The 22,860-nt window shown below is 44.6% G+C and overlaps 1 protein-coding gene across 1 annotated transcript in view; it reads right to left on the bottom strand.

The window, feature by feature from the left end:
• The window catches only part of PHEX (phosphate regulating endopeptidase X-linked), a 203,029-nt gene that overhangs the window by 94,916 nt on the left and 85,253 nt on the right, over positions 1-22,860 (bottom strand). The window contains exon 12 of the mRNA XM_082718281.1: positions 10,541-10,642. Coding sequence (XP_082574407.1) covers positions 10,541-10,642 — 102 coding nt within the window. The remainder of the gene's footprint in view (positions 1-10,540; positions 10,643-22,860) is intronic.

Consider the following 22,860-nt stretch of genomic DNA (forward strand, 5'->3'; position numbering starts at 1 on the left):
AAATGGTAGTATATTTGTTCTCATTTCACAGGTGAAGAAACCAAGGTCCTCAAAAGATGTGCATCTCGTCTATGTGTTTGCCAGAGCCGAGATCCTTGCTAAGGTCTGCCCAGTGGCCACAGAAGGGAGTGCCAGACCATGTCAGGTTCTAAGCTTCTAATAATCAACCAGCCAGCCATAGTTCTTCCCTTACAGGGGTCACTTCTGCTCAATAATTCTCTATTCTGGGGTAAAGTTTTCTAGTTATGAATAAACACTATGACGCTATTTCAAAAGCTCGGAGAAGACATGAAAGACTTCACTATCGGAAATGTTTTTTAAGAAGCCTATTCTGTAATTCTCTTTCCAAGACTAAAAATGAGGAAATGGGTTAAAAAGGATGAACTTTACAACACGGGTGAACCTATAAACATTATATTGAGTGCAAGAAGCCAGATATAAGAGGTCACATATTCTATGATTCCATGGATATGAAATATATAGAACAGGTGAATCCATAGAGTGAAAGCAGAATGGTGGCTGTCTAGGGCTGGGGGAAAAGCAAGAGTGAGGAGGGACTGCTAATAGTATGAAGTTTTCTTTTGGGGTGACAGAAATCTTTGGGGACAGGAGAGCAGTGACGGTTGCACAGCACTATGTGAGTACTAAAAGCCACTGAACTGTAGACTTTAAAATGGTTACTTTTATGTTATGTGAATTTTACTTCAATTTGTTTTAAAAATTAAGAAAAAGAAGTATGAGAAGCTAGGGGAGGAAAGAACTATGAAACAGAAATGATAAAGATTTAAAAGTTGTTAGAAGACAGACTCAACAGGATTTGAGTGTTTCCAGTTGGCTGGGAGGGAATATGAGATTTCTGGTTTGGGAGTCTGAAGAGTTGGCTGTACCCCCACGGAATGATGTAATGTGTACTGAGGATAACACGGGATCTTAGAAAGAATGGGAGCCCAGTGAATGTTCAGTATCATCAGGATTCTCTCTTTCTCTCTCCCTTTTTTTTTTTTTTCAAATAACACTACAGGGGCACCCGGGTGGCTCAGTTGGTTGAGCACCTGACTTTGGCTCCAGTCCTGATCTCGGGATCCTGGGATCAAGCCCTGTGTGTCAGTGGGGAGTCTGCTTCTCCTTCTCCCTCTCCCTCTCTCTCTGCTGTTCCCCCTGCTCATGCACTCTTTCTCTCTCCCTCTCTCTATCTCTCTCCCTCTCTCTCTCTCTAGTAAGTAAATAATCTTTTTTTTTTTTAAAGGACACTAGTAAAGCAAGGAATATCCAAATGCAATGTAACTGGGCTCTATCAAGTCACGCTAAATCTGAGCAGGCAGAAAGGAGGAAGTCGATGAGAGTTCCAGGGAGTTGTTCAAAGGAGAACAACTGGACTAAAAATCTACTGGTTAGTGAATTACTTAGCACCCAGCAAAAGACCTGCCACAGAGCAGATTCTCCATGAATCTGTAGATCAGTCTAGAAGGAGTCTCCAAGGGATAAGCAAACATGTCGATTCCACCTCCATTTCATAAGCATCCTCATTGACAATGCATAAAAACAATCCAAATCAAAGAACAGATTTCTCCCATTATGAATGATTTACAAGTGGAGACAGTAGTTGACACACTAACAGACCCGAGATTTTTAATGGCTTTTTAAGATCCCATTCTAAGCAATTCGTTTGGAACTTGGCGAAAGATTTACTTATGCACAAAATGTTTATCATAAGAATATCATTAATGGCACAACCTAACTACCCAACTATGGAGAACTTGTAAGTCATTTCATATACAGCCAATGGACAAAATAGTCAATAACAGTGAAAACTCTTATAAAGACAATGTAATAATAGAATATTTATAATATAAAGGAGAAAAAAATCAAATTCATATCTATATCTATATCTATACCTATATATGGCATTATTCAAATCTACGGACAGGGAAAAAGCCAAAGAAAGTAGTAACATCAAGATGTTTGTGGTGGTTATGTTTGGATGATGGAACTAGCAATAATTTTTTTCTTTCTCCTTTTGCACTTTACTTCCAAGATTTTCTTCAATGAGCACAGATTTTTGTAACAAAAATAAATAAAGAGAAGGTCCAGAAATATGTATGTATATATTTATATATATACATATATGTGTATATATATTTTTTAAAGCTGAGCCATGAACCAAAGGTAAATGGATTTAAGTAAGAATAAACATGAAGTTCTAGGATAAGGGTTTAAAAAAAGAAAAAAAAAAGCCAAGTTTAGGGCTGGAGAACAGGGCCTAACAACAGTTTCTGGAGGGATAAAAAAAGACCTAGAAATTAACTGACTGCAAATTCGTTATGAGCGCACAGTGACATGGCTGAGGGGAAAAGATAGCCATAATATAAACTTTGGATTTTTTAATATAATTTGTATGCAAAACAAAGGCAGTAATAATATTCCCATTGTGCTGTGTGAGTTAGGCTGTATCTAGAATATTGTGTTCGGCTTTGAACCTGAGTTTTAAAAAAAGATGTTGAAACCTGGACAGCAGCCAGCAGGACGAAGCAAGAGAATCATAGCGCGGAGCAGTGATTCCCACACTGGCTGCATCAGAATCACCTGGAGGGCTTACTCAAATGCAGATTCGTGGGCCACCTCCCAGGGCTCCTGAGTCTACAGAACTGGAGTAGGACCAAGAATCTGCATTTCTAGAGACTTCCTAGGTGGTGCTGATGCTGCCGGTCTGTGGCCCACACTCGGAGAGATCCCCCAGCAAGTATAGTTAAAAGCACAGCGCAGCCTGCCAAGGACACAGTTCCGGGCCTTCGGCTGTATGACCCTGGGTAAGTCGGCTGGCACTCAACATGCTTTAGGTTCCTAAAGCCTGTGAAGGAAAAAACTTTGGCCCACCTCATACAGATATTAGGGCGTTGAAGCAGCTAATACCTGTGGAGCATTTAGAACACGCAGCCTGGCATATAACATCTGGTAATTCCTGATGAACTCTAGAGTTCTGAAATAGAAACACATTCAACATCTTCAGATATCAGGAGGGCTTTCCCATGGAAGACTCATTCTGCATAGTTCCTGGGGACAGTCAGGGATTTGGGGGTTAGAATTGACGGAGAAGGAGGCTTTGGATCTCTGCCAATGAGGGCTTTTCAGCAGGCACAAGAGCAGTGGTGCCGACGGCTGGGCTGGGTTCTGACAGTCTAGGGTAAGGGTAAGACGGGCGTTTGATGAGTGTTAGCTTGTTCTAGTTACACGGGCTTCGGAGAGGGCAAGTGTCACCTGTGATCACCAACAGTTATCAAAGTGTTGGCGCAAGACCAACAGTGACACCGAGAACTTACCAGAAATGCAAATTCCGGGGCCCCACCTCAGAGCTCTGGACTCAGAAACTCTGGGGTGGGGCCTGGCAATCTGCATTTTAACAAGCCCTTCAGCTGGCGCTGATGCCCCTTACGTGTGAGAACCAATCACCTAGAGCATCACACAAAACAATACTTCCATGAGGCTCTAGAAGACCAAAACTCAATTAAACTCACTCTAATAAGGTATCAGGCATAATATGCCTTTGATAAACACATGCATCAAACTCCTCACATGAAACATTTGCTTCTGTGTTTAAAATACATAAAATAGGGGCACCTGGGTGGCTCAGTGGGTTAAGCCTCTGCCTTCAGCTCAGGTCATGATCTCAGGGTCCTGGGATTGAGTCCCGCATCAGGCTCTCTGCTAAGCAGGGAGCCTGCTTCCTCCTCTCTCTCTCTCTCTCTGCCTACCTCTCTGCCTACTTGTGATCTCTTTCTGTCAAATAATATAAATAAAATCTTTAAAAATAAATAAATAAAATAAAATACATAAAATATATATACTGCTGGCTACCAGAGCACAGGAGGGGCAGGAAGATGGGGGAAACTGGTGATGAGGGTTAAGAGTACACTTCCTGTCATGGGCGCCAAGCGGGGTAATAGATTCGAGGCACCCCTGTGGTCCACACCTGAAATTAATGTAACATGGTATGGTAACTACACTGGAATTCAAATCAAAAAACTTAATAAAAATAATACACCAGAGGGGCGCCTGGGTGGCTCAGTGGGTTAAAGCCTCTGCCTCCGGCTCAGGTCATGACCCCAGGGTCCTGGGATCGAGCCCCACGTTGGGCTCTCTGCTCGGCAGGGAGCCTGCTTCCTCCTCTCTCTCTGCCTGCCTCTGCCTACTTGTGAACTCTCTCTCTCTCTCTCTCTGTCAAATAAATAAATAAAATATTTTAAAAAAAAATACACCAGAAAACGTGTCACAAAGATAATGCTCAGTTTGTTCAAAACCGGAAGATCCAAACTCCACAAAGAAAAGCAGCGGGCCCTCCCAGCCCCTCTCAGCAGGGACCGGTCACTCTCAACTGCCTGTCCGCAGATGCGGTGAGGAGAAGGGCAGCGTTCGCACCAGGCGCAGCGGGGCGCGTTGGGGGCGAGAGGCACTTGGCGGCGTGTGGTCTTCCGTCCCCTACCTTCCTGACCCCGACGAAGAGCCCCCAACCCAGAAACACACACAGGGACCCTGACTTCCCATCTCTCTCTCCTCGCCAGCCAGTCTCGTCCGAAGCCTCGCCTCTGCCACAGGACAGCAGCTTAGAAGAAACAGCTGAATACACTGAGACGTTCTCGTGCCGCGGGGCCTCTTCTAAGTACTTTAAGTATATGAACTCCTGCATAAACAATGAGGTAGGTACTCCTCTCCCCATTTTACAGGTGTAAAAAGGGAGGGTCAGAGACGTTAAGTAACTTCCAAAGGGTCACGCAGCTAAAAAGGGCAGACACTGGCTCTGGGCTTAAAGAGTCTTTCTCCACAGTCTGTAGGCTTAGTGACGTCTATGCTGTACTTCCTGTTGAGGCCACTTAGAGAGAGGGGACACAAGTCTGAAAGCTACTCCCTTGGCCAGGATGTACCTGTGAGAGAAATGGGGAAACACGGGGCAGAGAGGTTTACTTGCTGCTCTGTCCGTTCCTGCGTGTCGCGGGGGCAGCACTGGAGTAGAGGCAAGAACCCAGCATTCTGGAGCACATGCAAACGGCCTTGAATCTGGAACAGGGGAGGGCAGGAGACACTCTGACAAAGGTCTTGTCTTTTTTCCACAGACCAATTTAAAGAGAAAATGTGAAACGAAGCAAGAGTGAAGGTGCCAAGGGAAGTGATAGCCGGGCGCAGAGCTGTTGAGATCCACAAGGAGGAGCCAGAGGAAGTCTTACCCACAGGCTACAAGGGCAGAGGCACTGATAAAAAGGGCGACGCAGAGTGGGCCGTGCCCAAGTCAGGTGCCCCCACATGTGGGCTTGGGCTCCTTAGAATCTTCCTCCCCTACAGCGACAGGCAGGAGCACTTTGTCTCTCCACTGCATTAACGAAAATTTCTCCCCATCTGCGCAGCACCCGTGTTCCTGCTATCCTCTCCCAGGACAGTGAAAGCCCTGGCAGAGAAAGGAAGCCACGGATCATCTTTGAATCTACAGCTCCTGCTCCAGCACCTGGCATGTCATTGGTTCTGGAAACGTCTGTGGAAGCGAACTTGCTGAAGTGCTGCGCACACAGACATGCAGTGAAATGTGTTGTCACCTTAAGGCCGGCAAGGATGGAGAGGATGCATACCCCAGGGTCTGTGCCCTAGTCTGAGGATCCCCAAGAGGAGACCCCAAGACAAGGACTCGAGCATGAGCAGTTCACTTCGCAAGTGAAAGAAACATCAAACACCAGGAAGGGACTGCGGAAGGCTGGCTGTCCGGAAAAGGCATCTTCTTGAGCCAGCTGACCATGTGAGCTAGTGGAGCTTAGCCGGCTGGGGAAACTGCAGGAGCCCTGCTGAACACATCCCTGAGGGAGGAGGGGGCATACACAGTAACTCCCATCAGTTATTGAGTGTGTTCATTCATGGGCCCTCTGTATGAGTGGCACAGAAGGTTCCAGTGGGAAGAGAAAGCTCTTGGGCAAAGTGCAGGTGCCAGCAGCTGGAAGCCAGACAGATGTGGGATGAAATGGTAACAGCAAGGCGGTGGGCCTCCCGCCACCACCCCAGAGCTCAGCAGGTCTAGGGAGACCCAGGAATTTGCATTTCTAATGCATCTCTCACCTTTCTACCTGGAAGGACAAAGGTGAATCACCAAAGACAACTTTAGACCCTATCCACCTGGAGATAGCACAGGAGTAATCTATGTAACAGACTTCACTAACTAGCCTGTGTCTACCATTAGTTTCCCGTATATTTACCTTTCCATATCTGCTGCTCTCAGAAGTCCAAAACCACTTTCCTTTGTCATTTTTCTGCAAATTTTGTCTGCTTTGTTAAGGATGCTATACAAGCTGAGGTTTGAAGCCACCTCTGAGTTATTCATTTTTCTGAGTTTCTCTCATGTATGTATGAGATATACACATTAATAAACTTCTGGTTGGGGCACCTGGGTGGCTCAGTGGGTTAAAGCCTCTGCCTTTGGCTCAGGTCATGATCTCAGGGTCCTGGAATCGAGCCCCGCATCGGGCTCTCTGCTCGGTGGGGAGCCTACTTCCTCCTCTCTCTCTCTCTCTCTCTCTCTGCCTGCCTCTCTGCCTACCTGTGATCTCTTTCTGTCAAGTAAATAAATAAAATCTTTGAGAAAAAATAAATAAATAAACTTCTGGTTGATTTTCTCTTGTTAACCTATCTTTCATCACACGGGGCCCAGTCAAGTACTTAGAGGGGCAAAAGGAATGATTATTTTTCATCCCAAATGGAGACAAAGCCAAAGAGGTGAAATACAATTTTGTTTGGTCCTCTGCAGGAAAACTCTTCCCACCTTGCTCAAAGCCTATGTTGCCTGCCTGTGGCAATAGGACCATGTAGCACACTCCCAGGAACCATGTGTACCTGCTGTGGCCAAGGTTAAGGCCACTCACAAGATCCTGAGGAGGCTGCCTTCCTAGCAGTTCCATCCAAGTCTTTCTCTCTAGGGGTGGCCAGGCAAACATAGATCCCAGAAGTAAAGAGGACAAACAAACAAATATTTCAGGAAGGACCCAGATTTTGGATACAGAACTGAATCCAGCAGAGGACTAGCCCAATTCAGGAAGCTGTTCCTCCTGATCTCAAACAGAGCTCTCCAGCAGAACTCCTGCCACTAGGGCAGCCAAAGGCAGTGCTGCATCCCTTCCTGCCAGGCCTCAGAATCACTACGTAGTGACCTTGAGATCCTCCTACTCTGTTCTGGAAAAGGCAAATCTTCCAGAAGACACCCCCCCAAAATAATTTCCATCACCTTACACTCATCCCCCACCTGTGATAACCAAAAAAATAACAGGCTTCCTGTCCTTTGCTGCTAGTTTACAGTAAAAGCATATGCTTGCAGGAAACAGAATCCTGAACAAAAATTGGTGCTTATTTCACAATACTAAATTTCCAGTTGAAACCTACGCTGTCAGTTTAGTGGTTTCTAAACCACTCGTGACCTCTTAGGAGATGAGAGGAGCAAGGCCAGGAGACTGAGACAACAGATTTACCCTTCCCCAGAGCAGAGGCAACCCTGTTGATCTTTTTATGGTGATCACCCCTACTGAATAACACGACAGAATCACATCCCCATAGTTCCACCTTGAAACCAGGGTCACTGACACACAACCCAAGGTGTTAGGCCTCAAGTCACTGCGGCATCTGGGCCTTCCACATTCAGGAGGCCTGGCACTAGAGAACACTTAGGTCAGCACCCAATACAGGAGGCACTGTCATTTGTTGCAGCCTAGAGCTTCGTGGTGAGGCAAAGAAAAGCCTCTCCCACTCGCAAATCGGAACATTTTCCCAGCTTTCCCAAGGGGTTGCCAAGTGACTCAGCACTGGCCCAGTGTGGGCACTATTATTGATGAGAAATCTTCCGCCTCGGTGATATACTGCATTCAACACATGCCCAAAGAACAGTGCCAAGTCATACCAGGAAGAGCAGGCAAATTATTCACCTCCACTTTCAACACAGGCAAATCCTGTCTTAATGCAGAAGCTACTCAGTATCAGAAAGACAAAGCCCCTAAGATTGTCAGAGATTTCCATCTGAGATTCAAGGAATTAGTAGGCAGAAACTGTCCTTTCTTGTTGACTATTAAAAGGCAATCAAATTGAGGACAGCAGAGAAAAAGGGCAAGAAAAAAAATAATTTTTTCAAAAACAACCCCAGAGCCGAAAGCTGCATAAATGCCTTCAGCTTCCTAAATTCTGTCTTTGCGAGTCTATGAGCTCCGCCCAGAGGTCATTTCCAGAACTGCGTGTTCATTTAATTCAGAAAAAGAAAATCTGCATCTTCTGGGGTCCAGGGCCTGACATGCTTTGGGAAACTGGTGAAAATTCTCAGACAACATCCCCTCTTTCTTGCCTTTTGTTAAAGGAATGTCCCTGAACTCTGAAATACAGGATATTCAGGGAGCCTGGTGAGATCCAGGAGGAAAATTCTCTTTGATATTTGTACCTGTCAAGGAACTAGTTGAGTTCCTGGCAGGTTGAACTCAGCGCAAAGAAAGCAGTGTGTTCAAAGAGTTCTTTTAGAAGAAAAAGTGACAGCTCTCACTGAAATAAAATATAAGACCGGAGAGCAACTCAGGGAGCAAACAGGAACATGTCTAATATTAGAAGAACTGAGAATAATGTGCCTTCAAGAAAGACCCATGCGCCACTTGCCTAGAAGACCCAACTGTAAGGTGCCCACCCCTTTATGCAAACTCAGACGATCTCCCCCTGAGGCAACCAGTCATACTTCCCAAAAACTGACTGCAGTCCCCAGAACATTCCTCTGGTGTCCATCCTGTTCAGCACTTTCACACAGGCTTCATCACTCCACCCCAGCCACAAAGGGTCAGGCTAGGATCAAGAGGCCCAGTGCTCTGCACTCTCGACTGTGCAGTGCAAGACACGTTCTGTTCCAGATATCACAAGCTAGCCCAGCAAATAAATGAAGCCTTCAAAAAAAACAACAATATGTTGGTGCCAAAAGTTTCATCTACCATCTGGAGAGTTTCTCATCCCAGCCCGCGTGTTCCTGCCTTCATCAGCTTGCGCCTTCCATGACTTAAGATGGCTTTGACAGATTCTCGAGGGGAAAAACATCCAACTTTCCCTTTGTCTTCTTCCAACACCTGCCACCCCCGGCCACCCAAGTTCTTCCTTCACTACAAACAGTGAACAGCCTTTTCATGTCTATTGACAAAAATATCTATGGCAACGTTCATCCATCTCAGGAGTATTAAAGCTCTAGAAAATACCCTTGCTAAACCTCTGTACATTCTCATTTCAGTGAAGCTAAGCACTCCCAGAATGGTGCCCTCTTTGTTTTTTGTTGTTGTTGCTGCTGCTGTTGTTGTCGAATAGACTTGATTTTTTCAAGCAGTCATACGTTCACAGCAAAATTGAGGTGAAAGCACAGCGATCTCCCATAAAACCCCTGAGCCCACATGTGCATAGCCTCCCCGTTAACAAACTCCCCCACCAGAGAGGTGCATTTGCTACAATCAATGAACCTGCACTGGTACAGCATCACCACCCGGAATTCAAAGTTTATATTAGGATTCACTCTTGGTGCTGCACATTTTGTGGGTCCGGATGCATGATGACTCCACGTATCCACCCCTATAGCATCAAGGAGGGTAGGTTCACTGCTCTCCCCTCTCCCCATTTCTAGCCCATAGGGCAAAAAGATCTGTACTCAGCATGACTCAGGAGGACTCCAAGCAGTGTTCCCCCAGGCGCCCCCCTCCCGAGCAATAACAATCAGCAGGGGGACTGGCTGAAGTCACAAACGTTCAACTGCACCATCTGTCCACTAAATCAGACCTTGCTGGGGATGCAGGAGGGATTCCCTACCCCCTCAAGCTCCATCGGTCTGAGTCTTCATTGTTTAAGCAGCACGGCTGCCAATACTTCTCTCACTCATTCCTTCGTCTTGTTACATGGGACCAGAAAATTGTACAAGGCCCACCAAGCGTCTACTTCTATTAGGCAACATTTTTGCATTCCTACACCATGGTCTACTACTGATCTGTAAGTTGATAAGCGTGCCATTTAGATCATTTAGAGCAAAATGATGGGTTAGGAAAGTAGACCTGCTTGGTTGCGGGAAAGGATTTTCCCGAGGACATGTGCACACATCGTGCACAGAGCAGAAGGACACACAGCCAGTATGGGGTTTTCTTCTTTGGGCCTTGAGGGCTCTTCTGCCAGCTGCTGCCCATGGTTCCCCACTGCTCTGCATTCTGCCACAGCCAATGACTGTTTGTGGCAAAATTCACTGGGCAGTGGGCCATGTGGCTCTTAGAAACAGCAATGGAGAGAGAAGGAAAGGCTGAATTACAAGGTGTTTGAAATGCAGTTCGAGAAAGAAAAAAGTCAGATCTTATTTTCTCTTACCTCCCGGTGATGAAATCTATATATTCATCCCAAAACAGACACCTGACTCCGGGGTCATTCGGAGTCAAGAGCTCAGTCAATATAAAAATCAAGTACACAATACTGAGCATGAAAATCCATTACACGGAAAGTCGTATTTTTTTTTTTTAATCAAAAGAACTCTTACCTTTTCCTTGGCTTTCCTTTTTGTCCCTGCATCCATCCACTCATTTTCTTTCTCCAGCATGTCAATAAAGGCCCAGCGAATACCCTCAATCAATTCCTCCATCTGCAAGGAAATACCCCGAGAGACAGGTCAAAACCAGGAAGATTCAGACAGGGTTTTCTAGGGCACAAGAAAGAGTTCAGTGCCAAATGTGGTGGGAAACAGCTTCCTTTCAGCTTGACTCCAAGCTCTGGCAATATTTCTTTCCCCAGGAAAATGTGGGTTTTTTTCCCCATCACCAGAAGATAATTAACCATTCCTTTGCAGAGAACAATTTGATGGTCTAGTTGTAAAAGGATTGTATGTGGAAAGGAATCCACCATAGGTTATAACTGACCTTTCTCCATCTACTAAATTAAGCCATCCTTACCAAGGCGGCAACTAATTTCAATAGTTAAGGCTCTGGGAGAGACATGCGAAGGCATGGGCTGTGTGTTTCAGGTGGGAATTCCAGAAGCAAGTGAGTGAACAGTTGAAGGCGATACTGTTAACAGGCAAACAGGCAGGAAGAGCCAGCACTCCAAGGGACTCCTTCCCAGTCTAAATCAGGCTTCTGTCAGGACCTAGTTTTCCCCAAACTGAGTGCCCGTGGTCACGCCAAATGCTTTGCTGTTCTCTGCAATCCTCTTGTTCTCCTCTCTACTCCCCTGCAGCTTAAAAAAAGTCTTAGGTTATTTCAGACCTAAAATGGTAGGTCCGAAGGAGGCTTCTACAGGAAAGCAGTCTCCAGAAAGACCTGTTCCCAAGTGTTTCAACAGTGAGACCACATACCCACAGCGATGGTATGTTTGCCCTGGCTTTTCTTCCCATGTTTGTGGGCCAGCAGAGAGAACTAGGGAAGAGAGATGCTAACTCTTGCCTTCAGAGGCCCACGTAGAGGAGTCTGGGGAGGTCCTGCCTGTTTCTAGGGACAAATCCCCCAAAATGTCATTCTCTCACAGAGATGCTTTGATTTTCTTGACAGGATACTCAAGAAAGAATAAATACTAGGTTTGGCACCAGAATTAAATTGTTCCCTTAAGATTAGGGGGTTGAAAATCCATTTTTAGCCTTAATTCTAGAAGGAAAGTTTAGATGTTTCCTTGGTTCTATAAGGAATTGTCGGCACAAAGCTCAAAATAATTTTTTTCTGTTTAATAAGTTTTCAGCTATGTTTTCAGTTCAATAACAGTTGTAAGGGAACCAGAACTGTAAATCAGTGGGCTGGGTTCCATCGTATGTAAATAAGAACAAACAGCAGATGGAAGGGGGTGCGGGGAACTTCACAGCTATTTTTTTCCAACTTAGTAAAAACATTAAGGGAACTCTCAACTTCAGTTTGGGGCATGACTGAAAACACGCAATGATAGAAGAGTTGTGGCCCTTTAAAATCATGAAGTCAATGGTTCTCAAGCCTGGCGACACACTATCTCTGAGGGGAGCTTTCAACCATCCTGAAGGTGGCAAGGCGGGAGGCTGATGTCAGGGTTCCAGGGTGTAGCCTGGGCTGGGAGGTCCAAATGCCCCCCACAAACACACACACACACCCCAGGTGATTCTACTGCATAGCCAGGGTGTGGCCTCACTGCTCCAGGGAAGCCACTTATTTTACAGATAAAGAAACAAAGAGTCAAGAGAGTCCGTGATCTGTTCCAGCTCTTGCAGCCAGGAAGGGTCAGAGCCAAGACTCAACCACGGAGCTGAATGACAGTTGTGAGCTCAGAACTTCCCGGACCAACGGAGCTGTGCCTCATACAGGAGAGGGAAAACACCAGGGAAGTAAAAGGGAACTAACTGAGAGATGTACAAGTCACAATTTCAAACAAAGCCCACACAAGGAGGATGTTAGAACGACAAGGAAATCTCCAGTGTCTAGAATTTTCGCCTGTTCAGTCACCAGCACCCTTCAGTCTTTGTGACCTCATGGCACGGCAACCCCCATCAGCCTGCCCATGACCTTCCCATAAAAACTGAAACAGTATCTTCCCAAGTTAACTAAGGAGTGGGCAGCCAGGGTGGGAAAAAAGTGGGGCAATTAATTTGAGAGAGACTCAGTGACCAAATCAATGGAAGCAGGTAATTAACCTTATGTGAGGAAGTGAGCAAAGGACAGGTCAGATTACTTCCCAGGTTTGAGGCATGGGCAACTAGGTGAATGCTACTGTCATTTTCTAAGACCAGGGATGCTGGAAGAGAAAGAGGGCTGGGGACAAAAGCCTCACCTCGGTGGGATGAAGGGTGCACGGGCAATGGAGGCAGCAAGTCTGGACAAGCTGGTCAAGGAGTCTGTCTACTCTCAGAGGGCAAGAATCCCTGACCCCTTCGAGGGTCCTTCTAGCTGGACTAAGAATCAAACTGACATGAGACAGGTTAATAGGAGAAAATCAAATTTAATAGAGTATGTAAGGGGAATCCCCATAGATGTGGAAATTCCAAAGACAGGCAAGATGAGGTACACTCGTCATTCTGAACTAAGGACAAAGGGTCGGGGTTCTGGGACTTCAGAGGAAAGGGAGGCACTTCACAGGGCAATAAAAAGAGCAAGTGTTTGGTAATTAGATGTTTGTCCTGCCATGCAGATGAGTCATTCAAATAAAATCTATCTCTGCTAATAACCCTGACTCTGGGAAAGACTCCCATTTAGATTCTTCTCTCTGGTTAAGGGAAGGGCGAAAGCCCATAGGGTCTCAATGGCCTTCAGCTCAGACTAATCTCCATGCCGATGCAGCCCATCTTGGGGCAGCCTGTCCTGGGTTTCTACACTATGAAAGACAGAAAGCAAAGATAAGGCAGAGGGAGATGTAGGGTTAAGAGAGGAGGCGGAGGGTTTGGGGTTTGGGGTTTATTGCTGCCGCTGCTGCTGTTGTGTTATTGACCATGTGAGAGATCTGTGTTTAAGCGTCACTGGAAACCCTACAATGAGAAAACAACCAAAGTGATTTTAAAATGAGCCAAAGACATAAGTCAATCAGAGAAAGACAACCATCATATGGTTTCACTCATAGAGGACTATAAAAACAGTGCAGAGGATCACAAGGGAAGGGAGGGAAAATGGAATGAGATGTCATCAGAGAGGGAGACAAACCATGAGACTCTTAATTATGGGAAACAAACTGAGGGCTGTGGATGGGGAGGTGGGGGGTTGGGGTAACTGGGGGATGGGCATTAAGGAGGGCACGTGATGTGCAACTGGGTGTTGTACACAACTGACAAACTATTGAACACTACATCTGAAACTAATGATGTACTGTGTGGACTAACTGAATTAAAAATTTAAAAAAATAAAGAATAAACCTAAAACGAGCCAAAGACATTAACAGTCACCTCCCAAAAGAAGACATATACATGGCAAGCATAGGAAATGGTACTTCCCATGATTGGTCACAGAAAAATGCCAACTGAAACCATGAGATACCACCGCCCACCTATTAGAATGACCCAAACCCACAACTCTAACACCGCAAAATGCTGGTGAGGCTGTGTAGCAACAGGAACTCCCATTCAGAGCTGATGGGATTGCGAAATAGCAGAGTCCCCCTGGAAAGCAGTCTGGCAGTTTCTTAGAAAACTAAACATAATCTTGCCCCAGGAACCAGCGACCATGCTCTCGGTTATTTACCCTAAGTAAAGGAACTTACACCGACACAAACCCGGCCAAGGATGTTTAAAGAAGCTTTATTCATAATTATGGCACCTTGGAAGACCCCAATATGTGCTTCTGGAGGTGAGTGGATAAACAAACTGTGGTACTTCCAGACAACGGAATATTATTCAGCCCTGAAAAGAAATGAGCTAGCAAGGCATGAGAAGACAGGAAGGAACCTTAAGTACCTATCACTACGGGAAAGAATCCAACCTGAAAAGGCTATATACTGTATGTTTCCAACAACAGAACACTGTGAAAAAGGCCAAACTACGGAGGCAGTGAAAAGACTGGGTTGCCAGGGGGTGAAGGCAGAGCAATGAACACACATAGCACAGAGGAGTTTTCAGGCAGTGAAACTACACTGTATGACAGCATAATGATGGATACAGGTCACTATGTTTTTGTTTTGTTTTTTTCCCAAACCCACAGAACGTGTGACACCAAGAGTGAACCTTAAACTGTGGGACTTTGAGTGATATGTGTCAACGTACATTTGCCATTGGTTAAAAAAAAAAAAAATGTACCATTCCAGGGAACAATGTTGGTAGCGGGGGAGATTCTGTATGTGTGGGGTCAGGGAGTGCATGAGAAATGTCCGCATCTTCCTCTCAGTTTTGTTATAATCATAAAACTGCTGTAAGATCATTTAAGTCTTTTTAAAAATTACCCAAAAACGTACTGACAGAAAGGATTCAGCGAACAGGAAGAGACTGAACACGCAGGAGCTGGGCCCGGAGAGTACATGAGGCAGGATTATGAGAGGAGGCTAAAATGATGGACAGGAATGCAGAAGAATCTTTAGATTAGATGGTGGAAGGCTGACAGTCTTCGTGCAATGGTGTCTTTTCCCCATGAAATAAGAGCAAGATCTTCGGCTAAAAGGGTGTTTCTTGGAAAAAAAAATCAATTTCTTCACATTCAGCTGTGTGCATCCTAGCAAGGTGAACATACTGGTAGGAAGAGAGGTATTTACAGATGAGAACAAAGCGGGCAATGAAAGAGTTGCTCTCAGCACCCTGGCCAACATGTGGTGATACCGAAAGCACCTAAAGAATACATAAAAAGCTGAACATGTCCAAGGAAAATACCTGGAGTGAGGAGTATGAGAACTAGTCTGTTTCACTATGGTTTAAAATAAATGACTTAATCAAATAGAACAAAATAAACACTACCCAAGCCAGAGAGATCTTTGGCAAATACATGTATTTTGGAATTTCTGGACTTCTACAGAGTATCTTAAGTTCGTTTCACCTCTATTTGCTTCGGGGCATGCTTTGCTCCTATTTGCTTCGGGGCACTTTTATGAAGTATGTACCTATTATTAAACTGAGGCTAGGGCACCTGGGTGGCTCAGTCCATTAAGTAAGTGGCTGACTCTTGATTTCAGGTCAGGTCAGGTGATGATCTCGGGGTCATGAGATCAATCCCTGCTTCAGGCTCCCAGGTTCAGCGCGAGAGTCAGCTTAAGATTCTCTCTCCCTCTGTCCCTCCCCCCCATTCCTAAAAAAATTAAATTAAATTAAATTAAATGACGCTGAGTGCTTCCAGATACTGCTCTCTAAGCACCTTGGTTTTGTAGGTCCCTCCCTTGCCATCCCTGGGCATTAAAATGGCTCTCGAAATCACTAACATTTTAAACATGTTCCATGGACGCTTAAAGCTCTCAGTCTCTACCCTGTTGATTTGCATTTCAAGTGGAAATCTCTTAAGACCTGTAGGGGCCAAAGACAGGCTGCTCCAAAATGTGCCAGTTTAACATACTGACATTTTAAATAAAAGTTCCAATGGGGCATTGGAGTGGTTCTGTCAGTTAACCATTTGCCTTCAGCTTGGATGAATCCCAGGGTCCTGGGATCAAGTCCCGCATTGGGCTCCCTACTCTGCAGGGGCTCCGCTTCCCCCTCTCTCTCTGCCCCTCTCCCCAGCTTGTGCACACACATAACCTCTCTGTGTCAAATAAATAAAATCCTTTTTAAAAGAGCCTCCTCCATCCCCCTGAAGGCAGGAAATATATTTCTCAGGTGAAAAGTACCACCCTTATTCCAGGAGGTAAAGAGACATCCTTATCACCGGAGATGGGAAATTTAGAGCCAAGAAGGCTGTATAAACAACGCTGGTTACTTTTTACTAATTTACTACCCCAGCGCAAATTCTGTCTAGAATTTCTTACTGTTGAAGCTCCCAAAGTTAAGTCTCCCTTGTCCTGTCAATTCCTCACAGATCTATCGTCTCCTTGTCTAAAAAGTATGAAAACTCACTGTTGATTTCTTTACATCCCAATTTCCTTAGAGAGCCTTGGTGCACATGTAATAAAACTTGGGATTGTTCTTCTGTTAATCTGACTCATTTAAATTTCATTCCTAGTCCAGCTAGAAGACCTTGAAGGACAGAGAAAGACAATTTCCTTCCTTTCAAGGGCATAAAGATTTCGGCCTATTGCCAAGACGCAGAATGACGAACAGCTGACTGTTGACTAAGGGAGCTTCCTTTCCTGCTCGCCCCTCTCCCCTCCCCCCACCTCCACAGTCTTTCCTAAATCTCTACCTTGGTAACTCACTCTCTCTATGGCCCTCCCACAGATGTCAAAACCCAAGCCATCACCTCCCTCTTTGCTTTGCTGTGAGCCTCATCTGGCCCAGCCCTAGACCTCTCAGGTGCCACCACCCCCCCCCCCCCCCGCCCCACACAACAGCACTCCCTCCCCCATCCCCCCCACCCCCATCTCAGACTCCACTGCAGGGTTGTTTTGTTTTTGTTTTTGTTTTTGTTTTTACAGACTTTACAGATTTATTGTGTAACATTTTCTGTGAAACAGTGCTGAGCCACCCCAGCAGAGTTCTAGAACAAGTGAAATCTTTTATAGTGATTAATGTCATTGGTTGTCATGTCAATGCAAATAAAAGAAATAATGAGCTTAGCATGTCGGAACTAGGAAATCACTCAGCACTTCTGATTTTTATCTTTAGACTTCTCTACAGCATCACATAAGAACATTGCCTTCAGTTAAGCCATGTTCCCTGCAGCACAAAGGCCTGCTAGAGTTTCAAAATAAGAAAAGAGAAAGAGTAATTCTTCACCAAACCTTGACCTAACGACCCCACCAGGCAACATTTAACGTTAATAGAAATCAGTTAAGGTGGAAATCCTAAATTGAAGTTTCCCAAGGCAAAAAAAAATTGTTTAGACATAAAAATAAAAACACACTGAAATTAACTCAATTGTTTTTATGGTAAAGTATGCTACATTGAGAAGAAGGGCCCTCTAGGCAAAACAGCATTTTCCTAAGCATCTATTTATTTCAGATCTCAGGGATCCACACTGAAAACACAGTTCATTTGGGGCCCCTGGGTGGCTCAGTTGGTTAAGCATCTGACTCATGATTTCAGCTCAGGTCATGATGTTGGGGTCGTGAGATTGAGCCTTTGCACTGGTTTCTGCACTCTGTCTACTTGACATTCTTTCCCTCTGCCCCTCCCTTAGCACTCATACATGTGCACGCTTTCTCTTTATAATAAATAAACCAAATCTTTTTAAAAAATAAAAGAAAATATACTTCATTCAGTTAGTCTATGGGCAGCTGTTTGTTCTTTTCCTCAACCAGTACTGTTTAAGAGCAGCTCCACGGGTGCCTGGGTGGCTCAGTTGGTTAGGCAACTGCCTTCAGCTCAGGTCATGATCCTGGAGTTCCGGGATCGAGTCCTGCATCAGGCTCCCAGCTCCACGGGGAGTCTGCTTCTCCGTCTGACCTTCTTCCCTCTCCTGCTCTCTTTCGTGGTCTCTCTCTCAAATAAATAAATGGAATCTTAAAAAAAAAAAAAAGTTTAAAAGAGGTTCCGCATTTCAATCTTTGCACCCCAGGATCTTGCCCATAATGTTCTAGGTCAGACACTGGGGGAGTTACGCTTGCGTATGTGTGCACCTGCTACCCTTCCATGGAAGATTTTCCTTTTAACAAGAGTCTTCTACCTTAGTAAAATTCAAGTTGTCTCACCTACTCCCTCTTTTGACCTCTCCTTACCATTTCCCCTGTTGCATGGACATAGAAACTTAGTGTTTTATATAAATGAGTCAAGATTGTTCTAGTAATGCACTTGAGGAAACGTATGCCACTACTGCTCCACGAAGGAGTGAATTCATCCCACTCTCAGCTGTAGTTTCCTTCAAAGCTGTGTCTCTAGCAATAAAAAAAAAAAATCCTACATGGCCAACTCAGATCCTTCCTCATACCCATGAATCCCCCAAATTTAAGCCCATACTTTCAGTCCCTTCTCAGAGTTCCTATGAGGGTTATGATCAGAGCAATACAGGTGTGTGTTTAACTGCCATTTGCATATATTTGGTCTCCACAACAAAATCTATAAGCTTTGAAAATAGCAATCACAATTTAGATTCAATGAGATGATGGATATGTAAATGCAGAGATCACTGGCAAACCAAACCAAATAGGCCAATTTAGCACAAACATTATTTTGAGCCAAAAACAATCAAAATCCAGCAGATTCAGGAATAGCTCTTTACCTCCGGGTTAACTGCTTGATTATACCGAGAAGATAGCTATTCACAGAAATGCCTCTTTCCTATAAACTTAACTGCATAATAAAGCAACCTATGTCTTCCAAACATCTTCTCTAGGTTTGTGCTAATAGTCTTTGTCCTCTTCACATCCTGACTCCTCCCCTCTCCTGAGCTCAGATAAGCCTCCTGGTACCTCAAGGTCTTCAGAATTTCATGGCTGTGTGGATTCCCCATTCGTACAAAACTAAATTTGACTTTCTCCTGTTAATCCTTTCATGTCAAGTGGATTCTTAGTCCAGCTAGAAGGGCCATGAAGGGGAAAGGAAATTCTTCCTCCCCAATGGTTGGTGTAGTCAGCAAGACAAGGACTCGCTAGACACGGCTCGCACCAGACACAGCTACCGCAGAGAGATCTCTGCGACATCAAACAGTTAGCAGAAGGCAACATTTCTTACCATGTCGGTCTCCCAGAATCTCTCTTTGTGCAGTCTGACGGACTCTGGTAGAGTACTCTGGTTTCTGATCCATTTCCTCCCAAATATAGCCTTTGTTTTCCTTTGTGTCTTTTATGTCATTTTTCACACAAACTTTGTTGTGGGTTAATGTGCACATGAGGCAAAGGCTGCTGCTAAGGGACATCTTGGAAGACAAAGCCCTAACACTGGTAGGCACAGGTAGAGCCCTTAAAAGCTGTTAGAGTGCTCCCCACCTAACGCAAAGACTCCCGTATTAGGATACTTTGGTCACAGAATGGGTCAGACTGACACGATGTGATCTGCCAACCTCAAGAAAACTTCTGTGCAACAAGGCACCCTGTAAAACAACATGCATCCCTCCTGGGCATTAGTGTGGCTCCAAGAGACCCGAGGCTCAGCTGAAACTATAAAGTGTGTTCAAGACAAACCTTGTTGCAGATTATGATTTTTCCTTTTGTCGTATTTTGTGTCCTAAGAGCTTGATTTTGTGACCAGTGAGAATGTTCTCTTTGGCCTCCGCCATTCAGAGAGTGCACTTACCAGGGTGCACCTTGGTGGCCAGATAGACCAGGAATCTGCGTCTCAATCTCTCTCCGTGCAACTGTGCCCTCTATCGGGGAAGTCTGACATGACAGGTTCCAGCCCAGAGGAGCCTCTGCTCTCTCAACCTTCGTAGCTCATGCGTGCAGGAAAGTCCCATTCCAGGAGCACCTGTCCCGTGTCACTGATGAGCAGGTCTGTACCTGGAGGAGGCGTCTCATGGTTTCATGAGGACTGGAGACACTGTTTCCACTACACCATCCTTACTGCCTATGCAAGGCACACTTTTGCTTTCTTAGATAAATTTTGGGAATAAACTATTGGATCATGGGGACTGCTCTCTTTGGATGCCTCTTAAATCTTCATTATGCCATTAAAAGGATTATTGTGGTTTGAGTGCTATTCACAGATCCTACTGGCCAATGGCCAGATGATGGCTCCTTCAAACTGGCTGTACCAAAATAAACGTTATAGAAAACTCTCAATTCTCTTTTAAGTAAAATGGCTAGCCTTAAGGGAGACCTTGAAAAGATGAAAGAACAGAAATCAAGCTTAAGATTTAAAAATAAATGTCTACATCCAACCTAAGTTCCCCTTCTTAAAAATCTAGCCTCATCTGCCCGTTGTAACCTCCCTTTCCCTACAAGATTTACAGGAAGCATTCCAGCCTAATCTCTGGGCTCAAAGTACACAGGTTGCTGGTGTAAATGCTAAAAGCCAAGAAATGAACTTAACAAAAGCCTCTGAGACTGGCAATAAGGCTTTGCTCCTACCTTCCAGGGCTCTGCAGTCAGGCTCTGCCAGCTTCAGGCATTCCTATGCAAGGTCCTTTGCTGGTGTATCCTAGACGTGCCCCCCCAACCCCAAAGAATTCATGTCCCTGGACAGCAGAAGAGCTTTTCAATTATAAAGTCCTTTTACCTCTGCTTTCAGAAGATGCTACCAAATTTAGAAAGGAATTAGAAAGACTAATGACTATTCACAACCCTTCACAGAGGAAGCAAGACCAAACTTCAACCCACCCCTCCTACTAACAGTCTGGAGAAAGGCCAATATTCATCGGCCCAGGTTGAACTCTGTACCTGGAAAGAAGGCTTTTGTTAAAATGCTTTATACAGATTGACAAAGACATAAATCCCCCAATTCTCATTTTTAAAAAGATTTATTTATTTGAAAAAGAATGAGAGGGGAAAAAATGCGCATGGGGGGGTGAGGGCAGAAGAAGAGGGAAAGAATCCTCAAGGAGACTCCCTGCTGAGCACAGAGCCCCCCCCCCCCCAACACAGGGCTCCCTAGATCCCACACCCCTGAGATCATGACCTGAGCCAAAACCAAGAGTCAGAAGCTTAACCAAATGAGCCGCCCAGGTGCCCCTCTTGATTCTCATTTTAGTTAAAAATTTCCTTAATATAAAAAAGTAAATTTAGTTTTAAAAAATGGACCCGTCCCTTGATTTCCAGGCTATGATCCAATTCTTTGGGGGATTAGAAAGAACTGCATGTTTTACAAATCTCTACAAAACCAGAAATGCAACTCTAGAAACAAGTCAAGGCCCACCCAGCTTTACCACTCCCCAAAACTCCCCTATTCTTCTCAGAATAGTTGTAGATATTATAAAAGATCAGGATATTGGAACAAAATTGTCCTGTACTTTTTTTAAGGGCGAATTTTAAATAGCAGTTACTCTGAAAACTAGAGAAAAAAAACTTGCATTCTTTTTTTGTCCCTTGAAATTATAAAACTTACCATGTCTTTGAAATGTAAACACACCCCATAATCACCTGAGACTAAGAAAAAAATGGGTAAGGAGTCTTTTTAAAATACAAAGTGCAAAAAATAAATTAAATAAAATAAAATACAAAGTGCTGGAAGGATTCTTGTGGCCAGATTCTAGCGCCCCTGATAACAAGCAGACACATTGCAAATCTTCACCCTGGAGAAAACTTGGAGACTTTCTGTGTACCTTTATGATGTAAATTATACCTCCACTGTCTCTAAGAGCCATTCCTTGAAATACGAACTTTAGGAAGAGTTCTTCATCAGAAAAACAAAGAGAGAGGGAGATATCTGGAAATTGGGCTTTCAGTGTTCTCTCTGATGAGGGAGCAGAAGGCTCACTGAAGGAAAGCCCAAGCTGACCTCCTGCAACCTCTCCCACCCCTACTCCTGGGTGGGACACGTGAGACATTCTTCCAGGAATCTCGCAACTATCTTAATATTAGTGCCTTACTAGAGGGGAAAACAGCCTTAACTTGACAATGGCAAAGCCTCCATTATCTTGTAGGGCCTCTTCAGCATATGAAAGTTCTTTTGAAACCTCTCTTTTCCTTACATCCCCACAAAACTGGGTATATAAGGAGCCATTCCTCAAGACCCCAGCACAGCTCTGTCCGCCATGGCCCTGTCCTCGTGCTTTACTAAAACCACCATTTTGCACCAAAGAACCATCAAGAATTCTTTCTTGGTTCTCAGTTCCAGACCTCACCCCTCCAAACTTCACCTATATTCCAAAACCACATCATCTACAAAAGTATCAGTAAAAACAAAAAGCAGGGGTGCCTGGGTGACTCAGTGAGTTAAAGCCTCTGCCTTCGGCTCAGGTCATGATCCCAGGGTTCTGGGATCGAGCCCTGCCTTGGGCTCTCTGCTCAGCAGGGAGCCTGCTTCCTCCTCTCTCTCTCTGCCTGCTTCTCTGCCCACTTGTAATCTCTGTCTGTCAAATAAATAAAATCTTTTAAAAAAAAAAAGAAGATTTTTTATTTGTATCTTGTCTGTGTATGTGTGTCCACATATGTTGTTAATGCAAGACAGTCTCTCTACTTCTGGATGATTTTGCTAAAATTAACTTGTAAGAAAACTCTACGTAGTTGGTTTGAAGGCAAGCGTTTATAAGGCTGGGCATCTAACACTCAGAAAGACAGAAACTAACCCAAATGTTTTTCAAGTTCATGTGATGGGGGAAAATATTCAGTATTAAAGCTTATTTAAGATTGCTGGTTTAATTAAATGGACATATATTCAGAGTTACCAGCATAAAAGAGAAAACTTATCCTGCCCGTGTTTACTAGAAGTTGAACAATTTCATGTTTTCCCATTTACAACATTTACCAGGAAAAAAAACTTAA

Source organism: Mustela nivalis (genome assembly GCF_964662115.1).
Source record: "Mustela nivalis genome assembly, chromosome: X".
Lineage (NCBI taxonomy): Eukaryota > Metazoa > Chordata > Mammalia > Carnivora > Mustelidae > Mustela > Mustela nivalis.